Raw genomic sequence first — 27939 nt, 5'->3', positions numbered from 1 at the left:
GACATGTTGGGTGCCCCACTCCCTAGCCAATGCACCTTCGTGGGTGGGGCGTGCCAAAACCCCACAGGGTTGTCTGGGGATTCCTCAGCTGGGCAGGAGGCGCAACCCCAGAGTAAAACCCCCGGCCGAGGAAAGCGGGGCCGAGGAAGACCAGGCCTGGCATCAGCTTAAAGGGGGAGGTGTGTAGCAGGGTGCTGGTGCAAAGGCACCTAATTAGTCCCTGCTCAGCCAGCCCCAATCAGGGGAAATAGAGTGGGGCTGGCAAGAAGCCGGTGCCTGGCCTTTAGAATGGGCTGCACCTGAGGATTCAAGGGCTATAAAGGCTGGCTGGCAGCCAGAAGAAGGGGGAATGGCCAGGGGAAGGTCAGTCTCCAGGCTGAGGGCAGACTCTGTTTAGGGGAGGAGATCATCAGGCCTGCAAGCTCTGTATATAGCATAACACTGGTGGCAGGAGAATGTTGTGTAAATAAAGCCATGGGTGCTGCATAACTAGAAGCCTCCCTGAGCTTTATTGGGGCAGCCAGTGGGCCCCAGGAAGAGGGGCAGGCAGAAGACTTGTCACATGTCCCAAACAGTTTTTTTAAACTTCCTAATATTTCCCCAAGGTTTTACATCAGCCAGTCTCTAAGAAAAGTTGCATACAATTCTACAATAACACATAAACAATTGGATTTTTAATACAATGGACCCCAAAGATATTAAAGTTTAACTTGTCTGTAAGGTTTGTCTGGGAGAGTGCAGGAAAATGCCCTCTGTCACACATAGCAAGTGTTCTTCTGATTAGAACTTTCCAAATCCCCGTTCCCAAAATCTGTTTAATTCCCATTCATGTCTCTTTGGCGATATTTTTCTCTTTTCTGTAGCTTTCAACTGCTCCATTCTTGCAACCTTGCATTTCTTGTTCCAGCAAATGAACCAGGAATTTGCTCTCCTGTTCTGCAATCCATGGTGAATGAAGAGACAGCTATCTCTAGACACATCCATTCCCTTGAATGACCAATTCCTTGCTCTACTGCTTGGGGCAGTGTTTGCAATTATCCTCCCAAAAAGGATGTCTGGACATGGCAGTGGCATGTCCCTGCTTGTCCTCAGGCCTGTGTGTGTGTCTGTGAACTGAGAACCTTAGTTTCCCCAACCACCTGGACAGTTGCCCCTCAGGATTCCTAATTCTAAAGAGCTGTTGGAGGAATGCATGGACTGCCCTGACCACCAATTTTCTCCCATACAGATAGGGGTGAAATAGATTGAATCACTGCCAAGAAATCCTTCCTGGTGGCATGGTGGTTTCTCTTAGCAGAACTTTGACTGTTGCTGTAATAACAATACTGCCCTCAAGCCATAAGCACTGGCCTGTGTCTGATATGAATTTTGAGACACAGGTGGGCTAAGACAGGAGCGGTCACAAGGGCTCTGTTGAACTCTGTAAGTGCAAATGTAACTTGGTATTTAGGTAGCCACTGAAATGGTTTCCCTTTCTCACCCAGCCCATGCAACTGTTTTGCAATACTGGCAAACCCATGAATGAACTTTGTATACCTCTAGGGAGTACTGGGAGGGGCAGGTCTAGGCCTGCTCAAGACTAAAAGCCCATCCCCTCAACCGAGGGAGAGGAACCACTAAGCCCAGGCCACAATTGAGTTTGGGGGGCAACGAATAACAAAACCGGGACAGGAGCAAAGGTCACAGCCCAAAACAAGGGATCTAGAAGGGGACACTAAGCACAGAACCCGTGACAGCACCCCACTGCTCCTCAAAGGAGTCACTGGATGCTGCCCATACAAGCTCTGCTGGTAGATGTGATTAAAACAAGGGACCAGAAACAGCCCCCCCCCCCCCCCAGTTGCAGAGCCCCACCCCCTGTCAAGTTTCCTCCTTCTGGTCCAGTGGACGGCCATCTTGGCCAGTGCCAAGACGAGGTTGATGAGGTCTCGTGACTTTGTGGAGCCCCAGAGGGGGTGTGCAAATACAAGGAAGTGTAGGGAAGAACACAGCCAGGACCTCAGCAGGAGGTGCTCATAGAATATCAGGGTTGGAAGGGACCTCGGGAGGTCATCTAGTCCAACTCCCTGCTCAAAGCAGGCCCAATCCCCAGACAGATTTTTGCCCCAGATCCCTAAGTGGCCCCCTCAAGGATTGAACTCACAACCCTGGGTTTAGCAGGCCAATGCTCAACCCCTGAGCTATCCCTCCCCCCTCTGGAGGAGCCTGAAGAGGGGCTGTCGCCTGATGCACTCTATGCAGTTGTGTGCCAGGGTCTCCCTTTCACTGGAGAAGGGGCCGGGGCCAGGGAACTCCGTCAACTGCACCACCCACATGCCCATGCTCCCGGCTCCATGGAGAAGCTACTAACCGAATCCCCAGCAGGCCATGGGACTAGGGTGAAATATCAGCTGGCCCACCAGTGTTCCTCACACGCCACAGGTGACACATACAAGAGTGAAGATGTGGATGGTATGGAGCATAAACATGTAGAGATGTTTGTGGGGCATGGTTTGGAGACAGACTGAGTGGATGGCATTCAGCCAACTCAGGTGGTGTACGGGAGCCATCTGGAGGGCTCGCGGGGCAGAGACCTGACAATGAGCACTGGGTGGGGAGCACCATCCTGCAGGACCTGCTTGATATAAGTGAGAGAGAACCAAGGTGCAAGACTGCCCTCACCTCCTGGAGCACGACAGGACACACAGAGTGGGCAATCCCATGTGCTGGCCCAGCATTACAGGGTCTATCCAATTCCTTTAGTGTAGTCCAGGAAGTCTCGGATTCTGGTGACATCAGCCAGGACCATCAGTTACTCCAGTCCTAAATAAAGGTCTGCAAATATGTTAGGTCGTTTGGTGGAGGTTTTTATTCCAGGGACAGATGACTATTAGGGACGGTACTGAGATCCCCAACCTCATTTCACTTGTAACCTTTTACAGTCAGCTTTGAATGTGATCTTCCAAGGCCAGTCAGAAGAACCCACAGCAGCAACTTAGCCCCTTCACAGGACCTCTTCAAGACAGACCTCTCCAGAAGAAATAAGGTTCTGTCGGTGGCATTTACATGTGGTGTAATAGTAACCTCGGTGGCCACCGAGGTTAAGTGGAGGCTGATGATCCGTAGTTCAAGAGAAAAGTGACAGTGTGGATTTGGATCAGGAAGCGGCATTCATGAAACATGCTAGATTCCCCAGCTTTGGGGCTCCCAATTGTATAGGGGCAGAGATGATATTTCTACCTGTTCCCTACCAGTGAAAACATTCAGTTATGGGGTAAGCAATCGTGTCTCTCTAAGAACTAATAGTGGGACCACAAAATAGGTATTGTAGTAAATAGCAGATAGCTAGTGACACATCAGGGCCCTAGACGGGATTTTCTGAAGTTCTTAGCATTGGTCTACCTCTGCTCCCACGGAAGTCAAGATGATTTTCCCCACTGACTTCAATAGGAACAGAAATAGGTCAATGCCAAGTGGTTTTGATCTCTTCTGGAGTATTTTCTTTGCAGAAAGGGTCTGACAATAGGCAACCCATTGCCTTGAAAATGATTTCTGAACAGTTGTTATTCAGGGTGGATCAATGTGTTACACCTCAAGCCTCCTACAGGGACAACACAATTGGGACGTTCTGTGTTCATTTTCTTAGAAAATGGTGAGTGTGTTACATAGACAGGGTAGTGACTCCTGTCACAAAACAGACCCTGATGCAACCTTGATCTACATAACCTGATTGTGTTTTTCAGTGAAACAATATAGTTGGTTTCACACCCTGTGGCGTGATGCATCAGATCCATAAATACTCCTGCTCTCAACCCCACTGCATCCTGGGAAGTGAAAGATGCAGCAGGTGTAGCGATGTATATGTTTCAATCACGTTGCCTGTATTCTATCCCATCAAAGCTCTAGAGGCAGAACTGATGCCACAAAGGAGATCCGCAAACCCTATCCTCTCTCACGGGACTTTAAGGGAAACAACAAAAGAATAAAAATAATCTAAAATTAAAATTAGACCTGGAGTACAGGGTAACTCTTGGATGGAAAAACCTAGCAGCTACCACACAGAATGACGCTTCAGGGCAAGCTATGGGCTGAGACAACTAGAGTATGCTGCCACTGACACTCAACTAGATAGCTCATTCTCAGCTCATGCAATCACCGCCACTACTAAAATGTCAGCACACCTACAAGAGATCAGCTCTTGGACGAAGAGCAGATAGCTCAAGCTGAACCCAGGCAAGACCAAAGCGATGCTGGGTGGAAAGGAGAAATGCTTCGAAAAGCTGGCCGAGTCGCTGTCTCAGTCTTCCATTGAAGACTCACAGCCCCCGTTGGTCAAAGTGGTGGGTGCCTCAGGATCCTACTTGTCTCCTGGATAACCAGGTAGCATCAGTTTAAAAAAAAAATGCCGCCTTTATCTCTAGCTTGCTAGGAAACTTCATCCCCGATGAGGGCCTGGCCGCAGGGCTCCAGGCGTTTGCACCTCGGGGTTGGATTATGGTAATTCTTTGCATCTAAATCTGAATGTGAAGACTGTGCACAGGCTTTCTGCCTCCTCCATGACTGAGGCCATTGCGAGCACATCAGGCATGTGCTCAGGTTCCCCCAGCAGCTCCCCATCAGCTTCTGATACACCAGTTTAAGGCCTGAGTTCTCATTTTCAAAGCAATTCATTGAGCTAGCTCCAGCTTCAACCAAAGACCAAATTTCCATCTATGAACTACCATGGCAGCTGCGTCCCTCTGGGACAATGCAGCTCCCACAGCCCGGGACAAAGTGTTCTTTAGCAAGGGGACCCCGCTAAGGAACAATCTTCCAGAGGACAGCAGGCAAATTCAGACTCTCACTGACCTACATTGCAAAGCCTTCCTCTTTGAGAAAGAAACGCCACTCTGTAATGCTCATAAATCAAACACCCCGTTTATACCCAAACCCCGACCAACTCCACCCCTCCCCCAAAAAGAAAAGGAAGAACCCAAAAACCTACTCCAAGCAGCATTTTGACCTCTAAAAAGATGTGCTAGAGATTCCATGAAGTCCACTCAGGGTTTCGTTACTGATTTTATGTGGAAGGGGCTCAGATGCTCCAGTGATGAGCATCAGTATAAAACCCTAAAATAGGTAAGTGTTCAGAGACATATTATTCCTTTAGCTTTGGCTCATGCCATCGATTTATAGGTACAGGGGCCTGGTTAATTTAGCCTCTCCCTAGTATAGAGCCCTCTGTTCAGAGCCCTCCATTGCCCACAAAGCCAAGTTCAGTATTAAGTTTTATGCTAGACCTAGCAAAGATTTATCACCATCGAACCTGGCAGTGTCAGCTCAGCAGTGGAGTAGAAAAGAGGGGTGTTAGAAGTGATTCGAACTGCAATCAAACATGAACAGTAAAGAACTTTCTCACTAGGATAAGTTACAGGGGTCAAGAGAAGTACACAGTGCTGCTTTTGTTTTAAACTCAGTTTTGCTTTATAAAAATACACAGCTTAAAAGTACATCAAGTCTCTAGATAAGACATGCATGCGTAGAGTCATTTCAGTGTTTCCAGTCAGTTCATGTAAACAACAAAAGCAGACATAAATTCAACCAATAGAATAAAAGGTATTTTTATAAGAGTAAAACACAGTGCAGTCACAGTTTATATATCCAACAATCCAGAAGGGGTAAGGGCATCCCTGAACATAGGAAGTATTTCTGAACAACAATCGGCCATTAACAAGACTCTTCCTAGAATTATGGCTTGGAATTGCACCATCCAGCAGCAGAATTATTTATCCTTCCTTCCTGGAAAATACACAGAGAACTAGGTTTGAAGCCAGAATCAAGTGGTTTCCTTAGCATGGGAGATGAGAAGGCCTCCAAAGAGCTTAAGAATGTAGACTGACCTAGCTCCACGTACTCCAATGCTGATTTAACACCAGCACAGGATCTGCCCCGTAACATTTGAATTTGCTTTCGGAGAGAAGAAATGTTGCTAATTTAAAAATAAAGTTAACCTTATGGAGCAATGTCTCAAATGATTATTTATATGTCTGAGGTATAACAGCTGCTTTTCAGCAGATCTTTTCTCTCCCCCCCCCCCCCAATCTCCCCGCAATCTGGCATCAGAAACCTGGTGTAGATCAAAATAATGTAGTCTTATGAAATTCGCAGCCAAACAAACAAACAAATCAACCTTTAAATTGCTTTTGGCAGTGCTGGAGGGAGAGACAGAAAAGTTGCCTTGAAAGTGAGAGGGAAAGAATGTCTTGAATTGCACCAACTGCATGAAATAATGGATTTTAAGAACGGAAAACTCCGTTGTGGGGTGCGTGTGTGGAATTTGTCTTTAATTTCCCGCCGTTTAATACTTTCATAGCTTCAAGCCTCTGTCCCCTACTGATTGTCCTTTTCTAGCTGGCACCCATGGAAATGCAAGGGAGAAAGCTGATTAGCTGCTGCAGACCCGTAGCGGGAGCGCACAGCTTTGTTTCTGTGTGGTTCCAGCAAAAATCATGGCTATAGTTTCTCAGGAAGAGCGCAATGGCCAAATTCTGAGCCTAAACTACTGACCACAGCCTTGTAAGAATTAGGTCGCGACGTCAGGAGAACTCTGACTAAATGAGATGCCCAGAATGCAACACAATACGCAAGACAAAGAAAACAGCATGTGAAAATACAAAGAAGCGGCACCCGGGTTTATGGCAATTTTATCTTGCACGACATTCACAATGGTCAGAAGACTGAACTTGTAATCTAACAGGTTAAGCAGGGGGAGAGACTTATTTGAAGTGAGAGAAAATACACCCACAAGCAAAGCCTACTCTCCACATCACATATGATACAGTGTCAAAGTTTAAAGTGCACAGGTGGATCAATATACAACGGGTGGTGCTCTCATTTTTGGCTTGGAAGTCTCACCCTGGACGTTTCGTAAGAGCTAAAGCATTCCCTTCACACCACCATCAAATGAGTGCAATGGTTTTGCTCCCCTAGCAGAAGAGATGATTGCTATTTCCAGCACTGTCACAAACACAAACATGCACCTCCAGTCTCACAAATGTCCTAACCCCATTTGCTCTGGTACCCCTAGGAAGCTGCCTTACTTGCATGCAGATTTGCAGTGGAGGAATTTTAAAGGGAATGAAGGAAGTGTGCAAGGCTTGGGTGCCAAAAGAAGGGGCTCTGTTTTCAGAGGTGCACAACAAAACCTGGGCCTGTATTTTCCTGAAAGAATTCCTCCGTGTGTTAGTTTCCTCATCCTACGTGCAAGGGCTGTGGGGGGGGGCACACTGTTCACTTGAACAACCCCATCAGGACAGGCTTGTACCCACTGGTACCTTAATCAGTATCATGCCAAGTTTATGGAGGGCCAGAGACACATATGTGAGGTTTAAGCAGCTGCAGAGCCTGTGCATCCCACTCTGCTAAGGTTATTTCAACGAGCCAGAGAAAGCCCGTGGTGGGAGATTTCAGGCTGTAACTGGGAGGATATGGCAAGGATGATAACACTGGGTAGATGGGCCTTGTCATATTCGTAGGGACATTCATGCCATCATTATCTAGGTGTGACTACAGGAAGAATATCTGGCCTCCGCTTAGTGACAACAGAGCTTCCCAGAGCTGGAAGCCTCCCAGGCTCTAGGATCATAGTGAATGGGGCAAATCCTGCAGTGTTTCTTCTGGGCTGGCCTGTGGCCGTGAACCTGCCTTCGGGGAGAGGTGGGAGTGGCTGTACGCGGGCGGCGGCAGCAACACCCTTTAAGGGCGCAGTGTGCCCTTCCCAATAAAGCAGCCTGCCCGTAGCAGATGCTGGATCTGCAGCCCTACCCTGGCAGGGTTGGGGCCCGAGCCCCCAGCAATCTGAGAGGGGAGAAGGACAGAGATTGTTCCTGCTATTTGAGCAGCAATGCTGGAGCAGAGGGATGAGGACAACAGACAATTCCTTGCACCCTTTCCTCCCCAGGCAGGTTTAAGCACCATCTAATCCTTAATCTTTCCTCAGGCACATCTCTCCTGTTGGGTTTGATATTTCCAGGAGTGAAGTTTCTGCAGCCTGGCTCAGAGACAGAGAAATAACTAAGCTTTTTGCTGTGAAAGTCAGACTGCCTTTGACTTCTGCAGGCTCAGGATAGGTGCTGCTGCTTAGCACACGAGGAAACATAGAATTGGCTCGTCCCTATGAAATAACTTAGTCTTAGGGGCCATTTCCTAGACGTGCCAGACAGGAGAGGGGCATTCTGCTCCCTGTGAAGTCAACCGGAGCTCAGGGTGCTCGGCGTTTCAGGCCCACGCTGCTGAAACAGGAATCTGGAGCACGCTCAGGTGCGCCGGGGGTGAATATTGTTTTAAGTCCAATCTTAGGGCATAGGATTCCCTGGTGCATTGCGCTCAGCCTCTCCCTGCGGACAGTCGGCCCACAGGCGCGTGGCATTTGGTTTTAAACACTCATGTCCCGGATTTCATCCCCGCTGTGCTCTCTTTAGGGAATTCGCTGGGCTTTTGGCATAGGCACAAAGAGCAAAGGCCTCTGCCCTCAAGCCACATTCGAGAAGCTGCATTCCTCTGCCCTCCCCTCCCCAGCGATAGTGCTTCCCAGTCTGGCCGGAGAAGGGTTCTCTCCCACCAGGGACAATTCACTGCCCATCCAAGTTCCATATCGGGCCCTTACTTAAGAGGCTAAGAAATGGGCAGGCTTATGTCCTGTTGTGACCAAGAAGTCAGCCCCTGATCCCACGTGGCTAACACAGAGGTCACTGACATTCTCTACTTGTTTCAAGGAATCAGGGACCATAACCTGAGGTTCCTTGGACCTCAGAGGTATTTGTAGCTGCCTCTGCCGGCGTCCTGCCTCTGAATCTAGAGCAAACACAGAGCCGATGCTGTAGGCTGATCATTCAGGCCACAGCACACGGGACTTGTTTGTGCTGGAGTAGGCCAGATTACTCTTGCTGTTTTTAGCATTGGGATAAACAACCACAACGATGGGCTCGAAGCCAGCCCCTCCCACTCATCTAAGGAGAGGCCTCGAGGGCCAGTAATGCCTAGCAGGGGAGACTTCATTCAAGAATTCACCTGAAACAAGACCGGGGGCCAAATCCATTGTTGGTGAGAACCTGTGCAACACCACTGTCTTCAGGGGCGCTGCACCTGCTTACGCCAACCATGAACCTGGGCCTCAGACTCAGTCAGGAACTTGCTCAAGGCTGGGTGCATGGGACACAGCTCCTCTGCTCAGCTCTCGACATAGAAAGAAACTGGCGCATGGTGAAACGCAGCTACCGAGGGCCAACTCCTGTTCCTACGGCAGTTAGTGGAAGCAGGAGGAGGCCCCTAGTCTCCATTACTAAGACAGTAACGGGTGCTGGGGAGGAGAGGGTTACCCTGGTCAACTGGCTCTCCAGGAACTGTGGGCATGGGGTCCACCAGGGTGGGTTTTCCGGCTCCGTCCTCTATTTGATGTTTTTGAGAAGCGCCGTCCGCGCATTCACGACAGCTTTGAAAGCGTCCTCGCTGCCGGGAGCCACGCACTTGTCCGGATGGAGCAGCACTGCCAGCTTCCGATAGGCTTTGTTCACCTCGTCCCTATGAGAGACGAGACAATCATCAGCAAGAGGGTGACGTCCGGAGTCCTTCCTTTATGTACTGCTCCCAGCTGCCATGTTAGGAGGCACCCATCAGCCCTCACTCCCTGCTCAGGAGACAGACTATCGGGGGAGCAGGGAGAAGAGCAGTGGAGGCACAGAGTTGTTCCCATTCTAACCTTCCCCACTCCCGGTTCTTTGCAGTTGCTCATAAATTTCCAAACTTTTCCCTCTCAGGCTGAAATTTTCCAGGCTTGGCCTGTGCCTAAAGGTAAATTATGATGGGAAGCTAGAGGAAAAGCATGCTGACGGCTTCTCAGCACAAGATTAGTGGAAAGAAAAAAAAACATTCTTCCCAGATGTTTGCAAACAGCCCTCCAACCAGACCAGCTGGGCTTTGCAAGCTGAAGTTTGGCAAGGAAGTGACCTTCCCATCTTTTCATGTACTGTAACTCCTCACTTAAAAGTCGTCCTGCTTAACGTTGTTTCGTTGCTGATCAATTAGAGAACATGCTTGTTTAAAGTTGTGCAATGCTCCACTCTTACGTTGTTTGGCTGCCTACTTTCTCCACAGCTGGCAGCCTCCCTACGCCCCCTCCCACCTCCCCCAGCGCCTCCCACCTGCCGGCAGGCCCTGCGGATCAGCGTCTTCTCCCTCCTCCCCCCACTTCCTGCCGGCGGCAATCAGCTGGCTTGTGGTGTTTTGGAGGCAGGAGGAAGAGGGGATGAGTGAGGACTCGGTGCGCAGGCTCCCCCTCCCTCCCCAACGCGGCAAGCCAGCTAATTGCTCCGGGCAGGAGGGAGGGGAGAGAAGCGAGGACTCGGCGCGCCTCCCCCCCCTCCCTCCCGTGGCACTCAGCTGGCTTGTGGCATTTAGAAGGTAGGGGAGGGAGGGGGGAGGAGCCAGGACGCAGCATGCGAAGTAAAGGGGGAGGAGGTGGGCGGGGGGGGAAGAGGCGGGTCAAGGGTGCGGGCTTGGGGGAAGGGGTGGAATGGGCGGGCTGAGGGTTGAGCCCCCAGCCCCTGCTGCTTGCAGAGTAGGGGAAACTGCCCTGGAACCTAACCCCCCACATTTACATTAATTCTTATGGGGAAATTGGATTCGCTTAACATCGTTTCACTTAAAGTTGCATTTTTCAGGAACATAATTACAACGTTAAGTGAGGAGTTACTGTACTGTGTGTGTGTGTATATGTATATATCATAGAATATCAGGGTTGGAAGGGACCTCAGGAAGTATCTAGTCCAACCCCCTGCTCAAAGCAGGACCAATTCCCAACTAAATCATCCCAGCCAGGGCTTTGTCAAGCCTCCCCTTAAAAACCTCTAAGGAAAGAGATTCCACCCCCGCCCAGGTAACCCATTCCAGTGCTTCACCACCCTCCTAGTGAAATAGTGTTTCCTAATATCCAACCTAAACTTCCCCCACTGTAACTTGAGACCATTACTCCTTGTTCGGTCATCTGCTACCACTGAGAACAGTCTAGATCCATCCTCTTTGGAACCCCATTTCAGGTAGTTGAAAGCAGCTATCAAATCCCCCCTCATTCTTCTCTTCTGCAGACTAAACAATCCCAGTTCCCTCAACCTCTCCTCATAAGTCATGTGCTCCAGCCCCCTAATCATTTTTGTTGCCCTCCGCTGGACTCTTTCCAATTTTTCCACATCCTTCTTGTAGTGTGGGGCCCAAAACTGGACACAGTACTCCAGATGAGACCTCACCAATGTCGAATAGAGGGGAATGATCACGTCCCTCGATCTGCTGGCAATGCCCCTACTTATACATCCCAAAATGCCGTTAGCCTTCTTGGCAACAAGAGCACACTGTTGACTCATATCTAGCTTCTTGTCCATTGCAATCCCTAGGTCCTTTTCTGCAGAACTGCTGCCTAGCCATTCGGTCCCTAGTCTGTAACAGTGCATGGGATTCTTCCGTCCTAAGTGCAGGACTCTGCACTTGTCCTTGTTAAACTTCATCAGGTTTCTTTTGGCCCAATCCTCCACTTTCTCTAGGTCACTCTGTATCCTATCCCTACTCTCCAGCATATCTACCACTCCTCCCAGTTTAGTGTCATCTGCAAACTTGCTGAGAGTGCAGTCCACGCCATCCTCCAGATCATTAATGAAGATATTGAACAAAACCAACCCCAGGACCGACCCTTGGGGCACTCCGCTTGAAACCGGCTGCCAACTAGACATGGAGCCATTGATCACTACCCGTTTTTCCACTGCCTACTGTATTTTCCACTCCATGCATCTGATGAAGTGGGTTTTAGCCCACGAAAGCGTATGCCCAAATAACTTTGTTAGTCTCTAAGGTGCCACAAGCACTCCTCGTTGTTTTTGCTGATACAGACTAACATGGCTACCCCCTGAAACCTTTCATAGGAGCAGCAGATGGCTTTGAAAGAACTTGGGTTTGATTTAAGAGTTATGACCATTTCAGACTATATATGCAGCATGTGCAGATGTTTTTGTGCAAGCTCAGTTCACCTTGGGGTAGAGGGCCAGTGCAGGCCCCTGGAATTAAGTGGCCTTGGGCCGCATCCTATTTGCATACTGAAGAGAAGATACTGTGTCCTGTGTGTTGGAGGGGTGACAGCACTAACTTAGCCTAGTCACCTCACGTCACAGCAGTCAGCTGATAGGGAGGAACTAAGGTTGTGGGAAGGGCTCTTGTGGAGCAAGTGACGTCAGCAATTCCCTTACCGTCAGTTTCTCCTGGCCCTCGTATGTCGGCGTGAGCACCGCCTTCCCCAGCTGCAGAGTTACTAATTTATGCAGGGGGCTACGGTGCCTGGCGGATGGCAGGTCCTGAACTCTGCCAGAGCAGAAGCAACTTGGAGGGGTCATTTGAAACTTGAATGTATAATGGTGCAGAGGGGGATGCGTAACACACTCTGGCCAGTGGGTTTTACATGTTAAACTATTCTAGACTGTAAGTGTCTCAGGGCAGTTCTCTTGGGCACAATAAATAATCCATTTTGCATTTTAGTACAGCACCTTTCAGCTAAGGATCTCAGAGTGCTTTACAAACATCTGCTGAGCCTCCCAGCACCCTTCTGGGAATTTCAGATAGGGAACTGAGACACAGAGGTGAGTTGACTTGTCCAGGTCACTCAGCAGGAGCCAGGAATCCCAAATTTTCAATCCCCTGCTCTAATCACTTGCAACACTCTGTAGGATGGGTGCTAATGATCACTTCCAACCAGCAGTCAGCCATCTTTAGGAAGACAGGGGAAGTCTTGCAGCTTTTTTGGGAAAAAAAACAAAACACAACAGCAGCAATTTTCACAGAAAGAAGCATAGTGATGGCAAGTCCTTGCCTGCAAGGTGTGGAGAGAAAACAGTAGCTTTATGGCAGCACAAAAACTTCCCTACAGCCAGAGAGCAAGGAAAAGATACTGCTTCATCTGTACAAATCTTAACATCTCTCTTGGAGAGATCGTAAGGGCTACTGTCAGACCAACTGAACTGGACAAGGAAGCACCGAGAAAGGACAAAAGATTGTGCAGCTGGTAAGTGTACATAGTCAGAAGATTAGCATCCGTTATAATGCTTTTTTCATCCCTAGATCCAAAGCACCTGACAATGGAGGCAAATATAATTATCCCCATTTTAACAGATGGGAAAACGAAGGCTCAGAGAGGTGAAGTGGCCAGGAAAGCAGGCCAGTGGCAAAGCCTGGAATAGAAACCTGGTCTCCTCCGGAGCCCCAGTCCAGTTCCCGAACCACTGGACCGCACTGTCTTCTGGTTACTTCACTCTGATCTGCCATGTGGCAAGTCAAGTGAAGCTGTATCTCACCACTGGTATTCCTCAGTAGCAATGGCAGGAACGGCCTTGCTGGCTTTAGTGTTGTAAGTCCTAAGCACCAGCTGCAACTGTTGAACTTTGCACTGGTAAATCCACAATCTAGATGACCAGCGTTACATCATCCCAGGGGAAAGTACGGACAATGCTACCTAGCACTTTGAAGGTGGCAAGGTGTATTCCATGGGAGGATCTTGAAGTGATTTACCAACGTTAGTGAAGCAGGTATTTCGCTCCCTGTTTTATAGACATGGAAATGGAGGCGGAGAAAGATTAAGCAGTTTGCCCAAGGCCACAGAAGAAATAAGAGGTACTAGAGAGGTGTTCAAACAGGTTGTGTTCCCAATCAAACCACTTTCCCTCTCTAGCTGGAAACTCTTACCAGGTTCCTTGTTAATTAAAGGATAGTAGCGTCATTAATTCCAAATCAACACGCTTTTATAGAAAATAGGTCTTATATAAACTTATCTCTCATTTTTGATGAGATTACAAGTTTGGTTGATACAGTAACTGTTGACGTAATACACTTGGGCTTCTGTAAGGCATTTGACCTAGTCTCACATGACATTATGATAAAAAAAAAAATCAATGTAGCTCATATTAAATGTATTAAACATTAACTAGTAGATTGCAAAAAAATATTGTAAATGGGGCATCGTCATTTTAGGGAGGTGCTTTGAGTGGGGGTCCCACAGGGATCTGTTCTTGCCCCAAAGCTATTCAATACAGTATCTTCATTGATGATTTGCAAGAAAAGGAGGTGGTATTACCTCTGATCATGCCATTGGTGAGACCAGTGTTGGAATATTGTGTCTAGCTCTGGTGTCCACACCTTAAAAGAGGATAATGAAAAACTGAAAGGGGTTCAGAAGAGAGCTACCAGAATGATTTGACATCTGGAAAACCTGCCTTATAGCGAAAGACTTCAGAAACTCAAATCTATTTAGTTTATCCAAGAGAAAGTTAAGACCACTTGATCATGGTGGCCTATAACTACCTACATGGGGAAGAGATTAAGATTAAGCGTTGGAGCCAATGTTTGGAAGTTCAAACTAAACAAATTCCCTAGGGCTGTGGTGGATTCTCCATCACTTGAAGCCTGAGTGTCTTTCTAAAGCTCTGCTCTAGCTCAAACAGAAGTTACGAGCTTGATGCAGAAATGACTGGGTGAGGTGCTTTGGCCTGTGTTCTGCAGGAGTCAGACTAGATGATCATAACGGTCCCTTCTGGCCTTAAAAAAATAAATAAATCTATAACTCCAGTAGCAGTTAATCAAAGACAACGAGGAGAATGTTGAAGCATCCTTTACCTTGTGGCTCCAGGTTTGACTCCCAACATGTCCCAGCTGTCCTTGCTGTTGCGGATCCTCCGAATGGTGTCCGCCTGCTCTTTGGTGAACCCAACGCTCATGCTCGATGTGGGGCGTTTCCCACCATTGTCGCACAGGTCAACAATTGCGGAATAGAAGGTCTGCCAACGCAAAGAGGAATTAGCTGAAAGCGTCCCCTCTTTCTGAACGGAAGCCAGCAGCCCCAGTTTATGTAGCTGAGCAATACGGCCATTGTGAGTATATTGAAACACGGCTGGTGACAAGGGCTTGCTGACTCTTAGTGCATGCACTCAAAGCTCTAAGACCGCAGAACTGGACACAAGCAACACTGTAACAGAAGTGCTCTGTTGCCTGCCAGAATAGAGAAGACACTCCTACCTATAGTACATGGCTAGTACTATGCTACGACATCTGGCAGAAAAGCCTCTCTTCTCAGTCAGCTATAGAACCATGTGCCTGGAGTCCTCGCCGTACAGCCAAATCAACCTCTCTCTGAATATTGCGGTTACTAAACAGGAGCTATCAATATGCTGGACTCAGACTAGAAAGGTGGAATTTTACCACGATGCAGCCCTTATTATGAACAGTCAATAGATTCTATAGATCACGGCAATTAATGAACATGCTATTGACAAAAGGAGGTCACGTATGGGGCCTGCATCCTTTTCACTGCCATTTCAAGTTACCTGGAACATCTCATTGATTCCTTCTCCTGTCTGTGCTGAGGTCTCAAAGTAAAGAAACCCCCGGCTTTCTGCCCACAGTCGCCCTTCGCTCTCATCCACGCAGCGGTGCTTGGTGCAGTCAATCTGAGCCCAACGAAGTAGAGAAAAGGAATCAGGTGCAAGGAGACACCCCACATATCCACGTACAGCAGTTGCAACAGGGCTACCTAGAGGGCTGTAGTTGCCTGGATCCCAAAGGCACTGACTCCTGTTCTAACATCTCACTGTGGCATCAGTGATAGACTTCCCAGAACAGCCTTGGGAGGAAGCCTACATTTTCTTGAGCGGGAGGAGAGGGAATTGAAACAGATGACGATTCTGAAATCATGAACAGAATCTGCACGCAAGACCCAAGATCAGGGTGCTGGGAAACCCTGCAAACATGGCTACTAGTGTGTAGTGCACAGATTAGCCTCGTAGCCAGTTCCAACACCCACTTTGCACACTGAATTCATTCCCAGGGGCTCAGCGCAGTTGCTGCTCAACATGCTGCAGCCAGGAATTCCTGGCTCTTCTCTTCGTCGTAGCATGGTTTACCTTGTTGGCACAGACAACAAAGACAACGTTTTCCATGTTTCCATGAGGTCCAAGCTCCTGCTTCATCTCAGCCATCCATCCATCCAGTGCATCAAATGACTCCTTTTGGCCAACATCATACACAAGGACAACCCCCTGAGTGTCCTTGTAAAACTCGTTGCGAACCTACCCAGGACAAAAAAGAGTGAGAATGAGTGTGATGGATGCCATCTTGGCGAACACTGGTGACAGGACCAAGGCCCTGCAGAGCTAGAGAACTAAGCTCTGTGTGACTCGCATCCTCTGTGAATGAGGCACAGAGGGGGATGCGTAACACACTCTGGCCAGTGGGTTATACATGTTAAATTATTCTAGACGGTAAGTGCCTCAGGGCAGGGAATCTGGAACCTGTACAGTAAGGCACTGTATATGCACATTTACGGCTCTGGGTAAGTAAGAAATAATATCAGTAATGTTATTTATGGCAGGGAAGGATCAAGGCCTGGTTCATGAGCACAGTACCAGGACCCACCAGAGATTCCTGGGATGTAGTCAGCTTGGACACGGACTCTCTTTTGCGGCCTCAGGCACGTCACTCAGGTCAGCGCTTTTGGGAATCCACTTCTTTTTGGTTCCCAGCCCCACCTTGCCTAGGACCCCATTTTCAGAAGTACTGAGCACCCACAACCTCAGCTACAGTCAGTGTAAGCTACGGGTGCTCGGGACCTCTGAAAATGGGGCCCTAACTGATTTGCCCAAGGTCACACAGTGAGTCAGGGGCCCTGCCAAGCAGGGGCGGCTCTAGCTTTTTTGCCACCCCAAGCACGGCAGGCAGGCTGCCTTCGGCGGCATGCCTGCGGGCGGTCCCCGGTCCCGTGGATTCGGCGGCATGCCTGCGGGAGGTCCGCCGGTCCCGCAGCTTCAGCGTACCTACCGCTGACTCCCCGCCAAATCCGCGGACCTCCCGCAGGCAAGCCGCCCTCGCAGGGACCAGCAGGGCGCCCCCACGGCTTGCCGCCCCAGGCACACGCTTGCTGCGCTGGTGCCTGAAGCCGCTGCTGCTGCCAAGGTTAAAATTCTGGGGTTGCTGGTTCCCAGTCCCATGCTTCGTCCACTACACCCTGCTGCCTCCATTACACCATTACAGATTGGCAAGTGCTGGGTAGGTGACGGAGGGCAGGGTGATGGATTTATGTCGGTATCCACACTTACGCTACAGGCAATCTGGAAATGTGCTTACGCAGCAATATTTATCAGTCTGCTCCATAGGTGTGAGGTCATTCATAGTATGTCATTTGCACAGCACAACACTTTAACAGGGGATACAGGAAATACAATTATAACCTCTGAAGCAGTCACTCTGCCAGGGTACGAACGGCTGCAACTATGCTGATCTATGCTTCCTACAGATCTTCTCTGCTACCTGCCTCTTATCATCACTTACCTACTGCTTATGTCTAGCTCAGGGGTTGGCAACATTTGGCACGTGGCTCGCCAGGGTAAGCACCCTGGCGGGCCGGGCCAGTTTATTTACCTGCTGACGCGGCAGGTTCGGCCGATCGCAGCCCCCACTGGCCACAGTTCACCGTCCTGGGCCAATGGGGGTGGCGGGAAGCCGCGGCCAGCACATCCCTCGCCGCTTCCCACCGCCCCCATTGGCCCCGGACAGCGAACTGCGGCCAGTGGGGGCCACGATCGGCCGAACCTGCTGCATCAACAGGTAAATAAACTGGCCCGGCCCACCAGGGTCCTTACCCTGGCGAGCCACGCGCCAAACATTGCCGACCCCTGGTCTACCTATATGATCAGAAGTAATCTAGAATCACAGTGAGACAGAACAGACCGATTTAATTTCTAACCATGCTGCAGAGAAGACGCCCTTTCTCCCTTACCTCATAGAAGAAGGGGTGCCCAGCCATGTCAAAGATGTTGACTTTAATCTCGCGATCTCTAATTTGCACTCTGAAATGATAGATGAGAAGCATTCAGAAGGGGTATGACGCTCACACAGCATGAATCAATGAAAGAGCTAACTCCCTCCCAATGAGATTCCCAGAGAGTTCCCATTTGACAGTGTCCCATTCTTCAGAGAGAAAATATCACCAAATCAGTAAGACCAAGGCATTTTTACTGCCCTATTTTAGCTTGATAAAAAAAAAATACACGAGGGGGGCTTGTGTCGGCGAATAACTGTCGTGCATGGTAGCCAGTCAACAAACGGGGACAAAGGCCAGCCAGATCTCTTGCTCTCTTTCCATTACCTTTAGCTGGACAAGAAACCCTCTCGTCTTGATTTCTGTACACACCAGAAAGGGAGCAAAGCATTGAAAAGAAATGATCACTCAATCTCAAGTTGGTCGTACCTAATCAATAATATAACTCAAGCCCTCAAACGCCAGTGATGTTACTATCAAAAATCACTCAATAGTCAACAGATGAAATAAGGTCTTCCTGGCCACACTGAACATGCAGTATATTTTATGATACACATTGAAGGTCATAGATAGCAATATTACGGTACATATAGGAACGTAAGAGATCATGTCATTTTGCCATGACTTCTTTCTTAAGATCCCTCTAATGCTCAAGTTTATACTACATTTACTCACTTCTGCTCTTTTCAGCAAGTGTCAAATGGAGAACTGATTGGTGAGCCCTAGCACGTGTACACAGCCACCATGGTACAGGGCTTTTCACTTGCAATTGTTACCCATAAAAGTAGCTAGAAAAGGGCACTTACTTGGTGACGCCATAGTCGATTCCTATCGTCGCTAGGTATTTGGGAACAAACCTCTTTTCACAGTACCGCTTTATGATACAGCTCTAGAACAAGAAGAGAGGCGAGTATGAACATGTCCGCACCATATCACAGAGAAAGTTGTTTCACGCGATTATTGACCGCATTATTGGTATACAGAATCCGTGGCACTTTGCACAACAAGTGAAAACATTGTTACTGTCCTGGAAGGGCAAGGTGGGGGCCCATAACAAACGAATCAACCAAAATAAATAACCTGATTGTGAGCAGAGTTTTATACATCAAGAAGGGAGAAGAGCCAGGGCCTCTATGAAGCCCACTAGGGGCTTTGCTATTGCCAATCTATTTTCCACGGAAGGCACTCAGATGCTCTGGTAATGGGCAGCTGTGCAAAACCCCGAGATAGAAAGAGCTGACAATCTATCTGACTTGATGGTGACAAGATGAGGCGCTGGGGATACCACACATAAGGGATATGGTAGAAGGAATGCATCCGATACACAGGCTTGCTTGGGTGGCATGGTAACGTGATGAGGCATACGGGTTATTTGGTGTGCCTGGCAGGGGACCTCACAACCTTGCTGCACCCCACCCAGCGACATCCCTAGGATGAGGCCTTTAATCGAATTCACAGATCAGAGAGGTTTCTACGTACTCTGCTTCTTGTGCTGCACCCTGAGTGCCCTAAACATTTGAAATGCTAAGATGAGGCAAGCCATGTTGTTTGGGACCAACTGTAGGTTGGGTGTAGTAGACCCCTGTAGGCCAGCAAAGAGGATGTTAGAATCTAGCTTAGAAAGCAACAGTGAATGCATTGCAGTCTTAGTGGTGTCAGTAATTTTAAGAGACTAGATTTTGGAATTATTTAGTAAATAAAACTGGCAGTTCTTCACACCAGAATGTGGATGGGAACAAAGGGACAAGGCAAAGGTAACACCTGGATCATATTCCCCCATGGAAGGTGCTACTTCCTTCTCCTTCTCTCTTTCTTTGAAGGGAGAATCCAACTCTGCACATGCCAGATGTGATCTCAAGTCTCAGTAACACTACTTTGCTCCCCCAGCAAGTAAGGGAAACTTCTCAGACGCAGGAAGGCACCTAGTGAGAAGCAACATTAAAACACAAAATACAGTCCCCCAGGAGAATCCAGCAGGAAACACGTTGTGGGTAGGCGGCTGCTGGCTATAGCTCTGTCTCTATATACTTGAACTGGCCAGCCACTGCAATTACACAAAGATTAGCCACGAAGCAACTACTCCTGCTGCATGCTTGTCTCCTAAGCAGAACCTGCCATTGCCCCATGGACCACTGAGGCTCTGTGCTCTAAATTATTTTGGGGGAAGGAGGGCTAAGAAAATGCAAAATGTGTGTAAAGAGAGGCTAGTTTTATGTGACGATCATTAGGCAGGAGTCAAGACATATGGGTTCTACTCCCAACAGTTCTACTGATTTGCTCCGTGATCCTCAGCATTGCCAAATTCACTCCAAGCAATCAAAGCCAAGGAGTATTCCGGGGAGCCTGTCTCACGAGTTTGGTTTTAAAAAAAGAGAGTTAAGAGTTGTACATTTTGAGTTCTGCCTCTATGCTTTTAAAGCCTTTAGGAGTCATGTTTTCAAGCTTTTCCCTTCACTCATGAAGGCTCATAGATTCAGACTTTAAGGCCAGAAGGGACCATTGTGATCATGTCTGACCTCCTGCACACTGCAGGCCATGGAACCTCACCCACCCACTCCTGTAATAGACTCCTAACATCTGGCTGAGTTACTGAAGTCCTCAAATCATGGCTTAAAGACTTAAAGTTTCAGAGAATACACTCTTTACTTTAAACCAGCAAGTGAGCTGTGCCCCATGCTGTAGAGGAAGGCGAACCCTGTCAATCTGACCTGGGGGAAATTCCTTCAGTTAGACCCTAAGCTGGTTGGCGAGCCCCACCATGCAGACACCTGGGAAAGAATTCACTGTAGTAATCCAGAACCCTCCCCATCCAGTGTCCCATCTCCAGTGAAAAAAAGGAGATTCTCACGTTTTCACATGGCTCCAGAAGCTGGGGATTTAGGAAAGACACCAAATACTACAAGATTCATGCTGTAAAATAAACCGCTCCCTCCAAACACACAACCCTGAACATAAGAACAACCATACTGGGTCAGACCGAAGGTCCATCTAGCCCAGTATCCTGTCTTACAACAGTGGCCAATGCCAGGTGCCCCAGAGGGAATGAACAGACTACGTCATCATCAAGTGATCCATTCCTTGTCGCCCACTGGATTGTCCTGGGCCAGTCCCTTCCCTCCTTGGTGCTGCACTTTGCCCGCTAGCCGGGGATGATACCGCTCATGCCTCATGGGCAACAAGGACAAGGCAGCCTCTGCGGTGGGCTCTAGGGCAGGGGTTCCTGAACTGTGGGCCGTGACACAGTCCCGGGTGGTCTGCTGGTGCAGCCATGGGCGGAGTTTGTGGGGGCAGGGGAGGGCATTACAAAGTGGACGGTGACGGAGTGGCGGCCGGTAATGGCCCCTACCCAGGGCCAGAGGAGCCCAGTGCCCACAGCAGGTGGCAGAAGGCAAACAAGGGGCTGGCTGCAAGAGACAGTGGCTCCTAGGGCAGCTGGAAGGTTCACGACCATTCCCGCTCTGAGCCACTGCACCCCGTGATCCATGGGTATCAGGCCCCAGGGAGTATTGGCCCCATCGCCCTCCCCCAAGAACCAGGGCTCAGCAGTGCTGCTCTGTCTTCCTCCTGGACAATGCCGTGTTTGGGCCGTCATTAGTAATGGCCAGGCCCGGCTTGAGCACCTGCCTCTGTCCAGTACTGGCAGCCCCTGAACCCTTCCCTTGTTCCTGGGCAGGAGGTGCCTGTCAGGAGCCCCGGGGTGCTGGTAGGTGACTGGGACAGGCCTGCCAGGTGAGGAGCTCAAGGCATTCAGCAGGCTGCTGAGGCAGAGGGTGTCAGCGGGGGCTGCCCCCTTTCGCTGGCCGTGGTCCCTGCTGAAGCGAGAGGCCATGCCCGTCCCGTGGTTCCCCTCTCCCCGGTGAACACGTGGCGGCTCGGGGAGACCAGGCTGCATACTCAGCAGCCCCTTGTCTGATTTCCCATTTGATCAGCCAGAGGGGATCGGGAGAGGGAGGGGCACAGTTCAAAGGTTCATCCGCCCCCTGAACAGCTCGACTCACAGCCCTCTCCTGGGCAAGTCCCCCGTTACCATCAGTCTCCCTCCCGGACGCAGTGGGAAGTGTTAATACTGAGCCGCAATGTCTGTTGCAGCTGCACAAGGGAGCCTCAGGGGAAAAGAATTTGGGAACCCCTGCTCAGGGGGGGCGCGAGGGGGGAGTGCCCGCTCGCTGTCTGTCCACCCTGGGGCTCACAGCAGGTGCCACAGCCACCTGTAGAGGGCTGACAGTGGGAGCGGCTCCCACTGTCAGCCTGGGAAGTAGAAGCGGGGACCCGACTGCAGGCCCTGAGGCCTGGGGAGGGTAAAGAATCCTAAGAGGAGCAGAGGTGAGGCTGGGAGGGTTGATGGGGTGAGGGGGCTGTGCCATGGCAGGTTCTGAGCAGACAGGGTGAGTGCTGGCGGATGAACTGAGGGCAGTGGGGGTCGATGAGGTAGGAGGGCTGAACTGAGGGGGTGGTGATGAGGAGGGCTGGGGGACTGAAGCAAGTCGTTGGGTAGGGACAGAACTGACAGGGGACTAGGATTAATTGCTGGGCAGGAGATGGGCAGAGGTGGGGGTCAGAGCTCCTGCAGCAGGGGCCCAAATCAGCCTGTCCATGCGGGAGAGCGGGCGACACCCACGGTCCCACGCGACGCGCACACCCTGGGCACGGGCAGTTCAAACATCCAGAGACGGGCCTAGAACACAGAGCATGAGCTTTTCTTAGAAAATCCAGGGATCTGGGGCCAATCTCATGACTTCTGGGGGTCCGACTCATGACCTTTGATGGCTGGACGTTGGCAATGGGGCCCCAGTGGGGCCAGGACGCCCACGCGGGGGTGTCCGCTCGGGCGGGCGCAGCTCCCAGCGCTGGGGGCACCAGAATGCGAGTCATGGGCCCTGTACTGCTCTGAGCGAGGGAGAGTCTCCTCCTGCCCCCCACCCCCCGAACCAGGGGGGCAGAGCCCTAAAGCCAAGAGGGACGTCAGGACGCCCCGCCCACGAGGGGGAGAGGCATAGAAGCAACGGTCCCGGCCCGCGCCTTCTGGTCCAATGAAAGGACAACGTGAGCATCCCGCCCCCTCCACCAGTAAACCACCACTCAGAAGCTCCCCCCACAATGCTGGGGGTCTGACTGGGTAAGGAATAGTCATGCCCCGCCTCCACCTGCCTCCGGCCAATTTAGGAGGGTCTCCATTGACTCACCAGCGCGTCAGTCGAACTTTTCAACCAATCCGCTGCCTCCCTCATAGGCCAACGGGCTGCAGGGCACCCGATTGGACAGCCCGCTTGTCAGTCACTCCCCTCGGAGCCAATCCCCTCCCCAACTTGCTTCCACTGCTCCTCACCTTGCCCACCTCGGCGTTGCCCATGGAGATGACTTTGATCCTCAGTGACTTGCGCGTTTCTTTCCGCTTCGGCAGATTCGCCTCCATCCCCGGGAGAGACGAATCTGCCCATAAACACACGCGAGGGCGGGAGTGACTCAGGAAGCTGCCGCTTTGCACCTGCGAGGAGGGGAAACAACCGCCTCGAACCCACCGCTCCCCATGCTGCTGAGGCCGAGCCGGGATTTCCCCCCCACTTCTCGCGGGCAAAGGGAAATCGCGCGAGACTTCCGCCTATTCCTCTCGCACTTTCGCGAGAGCGTCCGTTGGAGCGGGTTGATCAGTTCTCGCGAGAGGTGAAGCGGTCTCTATTTTTTTTTCAATTTCAATAACTTTATTGACACTTTGATGTAGGGCGAACAGTGGAGGGGGGAGGGGCGCTGCACTGTTGTTTAGAGAGGGTGAAGGCAGAGGGTCCACGGGGCCTAGTGGTGAGGCTAAGGTCGGGGCACCAGGCTGCGGGACTCCTGGGTTCTTTTCCCTGCTCCAGGGGCAGTGCAGTGGTGAGAGCAAGGGGGTGGCGCCAGGACTCCTGGGTTCTTTTCCCTGCTCCAGGGGCGGGGCAATGCAGTGGTGAGAGCAAGGGGGTGGACCCAGGGGCTCCTGGGTTCTTTTCCCTGCTCCAGGGGCGGGGCAGTGCAGAGGTGAGAGCAGGGGGTTGGCACCAGGACTCCTGGGTTCTTTTCCCTGCTCCAGGGGCAGTGCAGTGGTGACGGCTGGGGGGTGGCAGCAGGACTCCTGGGTTCTTTTCCCTGCTCCAGGGGCAGTGCAGTGGTGAGGGCTGGGGGGTGGCGCCAGGACTCCTGGGTTCTTTTCCCTGCTCCAGGGGCGGGGCAGTGCAGTGCAGTGGTGAGAGCAGGGGGGTGGCGCCAGGGCTCCTGGGTTCTTTTCCCTGCTCCAGGGGCGGGGCAGTGCAGTGGTGAGAGCAGGGGAATGGAGTCAGGACTCCTGGGTTCTAGTCCCAGCTCTGACATGGACCTGCTGTGAAATCTTGGGCAAATGACTTCCCAGAGCCCTGTTTTTCCATGTGTAAAACAGAGCAAAGGATACAAGGTGAAGAGAGGCTAAATTGAGTGTTTATAAAGCTGAGCTCATGGCAGGATTGTAGCCTTCGAAATCCTTGGCTCAAAGGAATGAGAGGTGGACAAATAGTCCGCATACTGAATAGCATTAAGATGGTTAGGAGCAGCACTGAGTGGTCTGGGCAATACGTGTTTCTATGCTTAGTGCTGGGAGCTGGAAGTCTGCTATGCTGAGACATGAACCATGGGTCCAGCTTTTTTATTCTTTAAGGATTTTTTTTCTGTATAGGAAAAGATTATTATTCTCTTCCACTTGTGACACACAGACAATTTCACAACTCTCTTATGAGAGACACTTATGTGGCCTTGGAAACAGAATCAAAAAACTCTCCCAGTACTTAACGGAGTCTTACAGACACAAAGAGTTTAGTTTCTTTAGTATTATTTTGCTGAAAGTCAGTGACTTCTCTTTCCTGCCTCTGTGGCTGATGTCTCTGAACTGCTCTGCTCAAGAAAAAACATGCATCAAGCTGTGATCTTGCAGTGTATCAACCACCGCAGGAAGGGAGGATTTTCCAGCTTGTTCCCATGCACCTAATTTGATTTCGACAATGACAGACCCCTATTTGAGGAGTCAGATGTGGGAAGAGCTGGTGACAGTCCCAGATTGACCCAAACTATCCCAGATTTTGGAAACCCATCCATACAGTTTCACTCCTGACTGATAGCCGGGACTGTGGGTTGCATGAAATGTGCAGGTAGCTGAAAATTTGCTGCTCTATCAACTTCTCCCTGCATGTGCTGTTCTCAGTAGGACCTCCAGGCAGTTGCTCCCACTAATACCAAGATGGATGGTGCAAGCACCTAGAGCAGGCTGGGGAACCCACACTCTATGCAGATAAAGGGATCAGACCCTGTGTACAGCAAGATGTCACCTCCAGCCAACAGAGTCAGAGTCTCTCAGCTTGGCCAGGGAGGGGAATTAAGGAAGACTGGGTGAATGAGGGTGATAGGATGGGGATAAACACGATTGAAATAATTAAAGGACAGATGGACTGGGAGCCTAGTGACTTCCAGATCCCCGGCTTATTTGAAAAAGCACCCCTTGAGAAATTGTGCAGATCTTGGCAGCTATATTGAAAGTGTGGTTTTCTATCCAAACACACTCACTATATACGTCTAGTGTGTTGGTTTCCATGCCCAATCCTTGACCAAAAATAAATACTGAGCAAGTGCAGACTTGCAGAAAAGCATGTTGCATTAACAAGAGTGTGGGCCCACAACCTTTGAATTCTCTTTAGTGAGGTCTGTGGGTAAAGCAACGGACTCAGCAGTTAGGAATAAACCTTCTGTGGTAGCTAGATAACTATAAAGGGCTTTACTTTAGTCTCCCTTACTGCTTGACCTTGTCCAGTGTGGCCGTGTCTGCATAAGTTCTGTCATATCCATTGCGTGTGGAGTGGAGAGGTTGGGGGAGAGAGAAAGAAGACACATCCTCTTGGTTCTTCATCTCTGCTCTAACCAGCATCTTTAGATCTTACTGGGCCCTGTCCTTCTGGGCTTTAGCATAGATATAGTTATTTAGCTCTTGTTTGTATCACCTGTGGATAGGGGTAAGCTTCTCGCTAATACTTGTTGTCTTCTTTACCACCACAAGTCACGTGCAGGCTGCTTAGGCCTTATCTTCACAGGGTAGTTGACTGGTATAGCTCCCTATGCAGACACTATTCTAGAATAAAAGTCACTTTATTCAAGAATAATTAGTGCACTTCCACAGCAGAGTAATTATTGTGGAATTAAAATCACTTTTTATTCCAGAATAGCACATCCACCAGGGGAGCAATTGCAGAATAGCCTATTCCAGTCAATTTCTTCATGTAGACAAACCCTGAATACAGACATCTACTCCTGGGTGGGTTGGTTAGTTAGTTTATGCAGCCTCTGGTCACCCCTCCTTTAATATTAACTACACAGAAACAACTCCCTTTGTCCCTACTAACATACCCTTCTCAACTTTTTCCCAGCAAGCCATGGGGCGGGGGGTAGAGGGACATTCACCCTTTAGCACAGTAGCTGCTTGTCTCTGCCCAATTTAAAGTGGCTATTTTATAACTGGTTGATGGTGTTGTCTGGGAAGTGTCCTTAATGGCTTTTGTATTTTCTTTTATTTCTGACAGGTTTCAGAGTGGTAGCCGTGTTAGTTTGTATCAGCAAAAACAACAAGGAGTCCTTGTGGCACCTTAGAGACTAAATACATACATTTGTTAGTCTCCAAGGTGCCACAAGGACTCCTCGTTGTTTTTATTTCTGAGGCGTTGGTAAGTTCTCCTAGAAGACCAGGTAGCAGCAGTGCTTTATCCACCATGTTATGCACACGGGCTCTGAACAGGCTTAGATGCTGTAGTTAAAATACCAGCTCCTGCTGCTGAAGTCCAGCGTTTCTCAGTACGGCCACCAGGGGCTTTTCTTGCAGCCACAGCCTCCTGGGCTGTGATTTGGGGGGGCGCAAAGCAGTGGCCCCTCTCCCATGGCCGCCAGCAGGGGTTGGGCCCTGCCCCCCCCCCCCCCGGAGTCTTCTTTGGCCGCAGGGCTTCGGGCTCCAACCATGTGGTGGCAGGTATGGTTCCAGGCTCCAGCCCCAGGCTCATCACACCCACCATCGTCCCTTGGCCCTGCTGCCTCCCTGCCCACCTCCCCATCCAGGGCTTAATTTGTCCCAGAGTTTGCCGGGGCTGAGTAAGTCTGCTGTGAAAAGTGATATTAATAAACATACAAATGGCACTTTCCACAGCTGCAGACTTACTAGCTAGCAAGTCTTTGAAAAAAGCAATGAAAAAAGCAAAAGAAACAGCAACAACAAAAAGACAAGAACATGCAAAGGGCCTTATATGTGTTTCTAGTCTCTTTAGGCCCAGTAATGAATAGAGACAACTGTACATTATTTTTATTATTGATTCTGAAAAAAAACCCTATATAAATAAATTTGAATGATTTGGACGTGTATATGTGCATATTTATTTGTTTTTCCTAAAATTAATTATTTTCAGAAAAATTGTCAGTGCGGCCACCGGCAAGATTGGTGGCCGCACTTGGAGGCCACCAAAAATGTGCTGTGAGAATCCCTGGTCTAGTCTAATCTTTGGCATGTCCTTTATAGACTAAAGAGGCAAATAAAAAAGTTCAGCCCCAGTGATTTCTCTTGATGGCCGCTGTTGCTGATAGTTGTCCGTGTGGGGAGTTGAGCTGAAGCCCGAGTCAGGCCAAATGGCTACAGAAGATGAGGCATGGGGTAACCTATCTCCTTGGCCAGCAGGGTAGATGTTTGGTAGAATAAAGTTGGTTTCTTGTGAAGGAAGGAGGGATTTTGCTAGCTATTAAACCCTTCCTTGGGAGAGGGAAGGAGCTTTTTGTAGCTGTGACTGATTCGCAGGTATGTTCTACAGGGCTTTGTAATTTAAGCTTAACAGCTGCCTAATATCGTTTTCCATTGTATTTGGCTTGGGAAGTATATTTTGCACATCAGGTTGTTTTATAATTCTCTCTGTTGACAATCCAGTTACAAAACCTGCTTTTGTAGAAGGAAATCTCAGTTGGGTCTGAGGTCCTATTACCTGGGGACAGTCTCAGTCTCATGCCTCTGAGACCTTGGGGAAGGCAGACTCAGAAGTAGGTAACAACTTGGGTACAATGTCACGAAC

At 49.8% G+C, this 27939-nt stretch overlaps 2 protein-coding genes across 7 annotated transcripts in view; one reads left to right on the top strand and one right to left on the bottom strand.

The window, feature by feature from the left end:
- Window positions 1-5418: 5418 nt before the first annotated feature.
- On the bottom strand, window positions 5419-23322 carry DNAJC27 (DnaJ heat shock protein family (Hsp40) member C27). 5 transcript variants are annotated; one of them, XM_042848871.2, is made up of 7 exons: window positions 23190-23322; window positions 18661-18743; window positions 17813-17882; window positions 15942-16106; window positions 15366-15488; window positions 14659-14819; window positions 5419-9537 (listed from the first exon to the last, which is right to left on the bottom strand). In XM_042848871.2, the coding sequence occupies exons 1-7, from the start codon at window positions 23265-23267 to the stop codon at window positions 9405-9407; spliced, it is 813 nt and encodes a 270-aa protein (XP_042704805.1). In that variant the 5' UTR covers window positions 23268-23322; the 3' UTR covers window positions 5419-9404. The 5 variants fall into 5 exon arrangements, with proteins under 5 accessions (XP_042704805.1, XP_005308533.1, XP_065446176.1 ...); XM_005308476.5 differs by having other exon boundaries at window positions 23181-23315; XM_065590104.1 differs by having other exon boundaries at window positions 23038-23220.
- Window positions 23323-23379: 57 nt separating this feature from the next.
- EFR3B (EFR3 homolog B) overlaps window positions 23380-27939 on the top strand; it is a 166515-nt gene continuing 161955 nt past the window's right edge. The window contains exon 1 of one of the 2 annotated variants that reach the window (XM_065590096.1): window positions 23380-23515. The gene's annotated coding sequence lies outside the window, so the exon portion shown is untranslated. The remainder of the gene's footprint in view (window positions 23516-27939) is intronic. The other variant, XM_042848868.2, reaches the window with a different exon arrangement.

The sequence above is a fragment of the Chrysemys picta genome, chromosome 3, assembly GCF_011386835.1.
Source record: "Chrysemys picta bellii isolate R12L10 chromosome 3, ASM1138683v2, whole genome shotgun sequence".
Lineage (NCBI taxonomy): Eukaryota > Metazoa > Chordata > Testudines > Emydidae > Chrysemys > Chrysemys picta.
Note: the sequence above shows the minus strand (reverse complement) of the source record. Positions and strands in the feature narration are given on the sequence as shown.

Coding starts and splice junctions, on each gene's coding strand:
- DNAJC27 (XM_005308476.5), bottom strand. CDS start 23,267: ATGGAGGCGAATCTGCCGAAGCGGAAAGAAACGCGCAAGTCACTGAGG. Junction 14,820..15,365: donor GAATCAATGAGATGTTCCAG/GTAACTTGAAAT, acceptor TTGCGTTGGCAG/ACCTTCTATTCCGCAATTGT. Junction 9,538..14,658: donor GTCAAACCTGGAGCCACAAG/GTAAAGGATGCT, acceptor CGTCTCTCATAG/GGACGAGGTGAACAAAGCCT.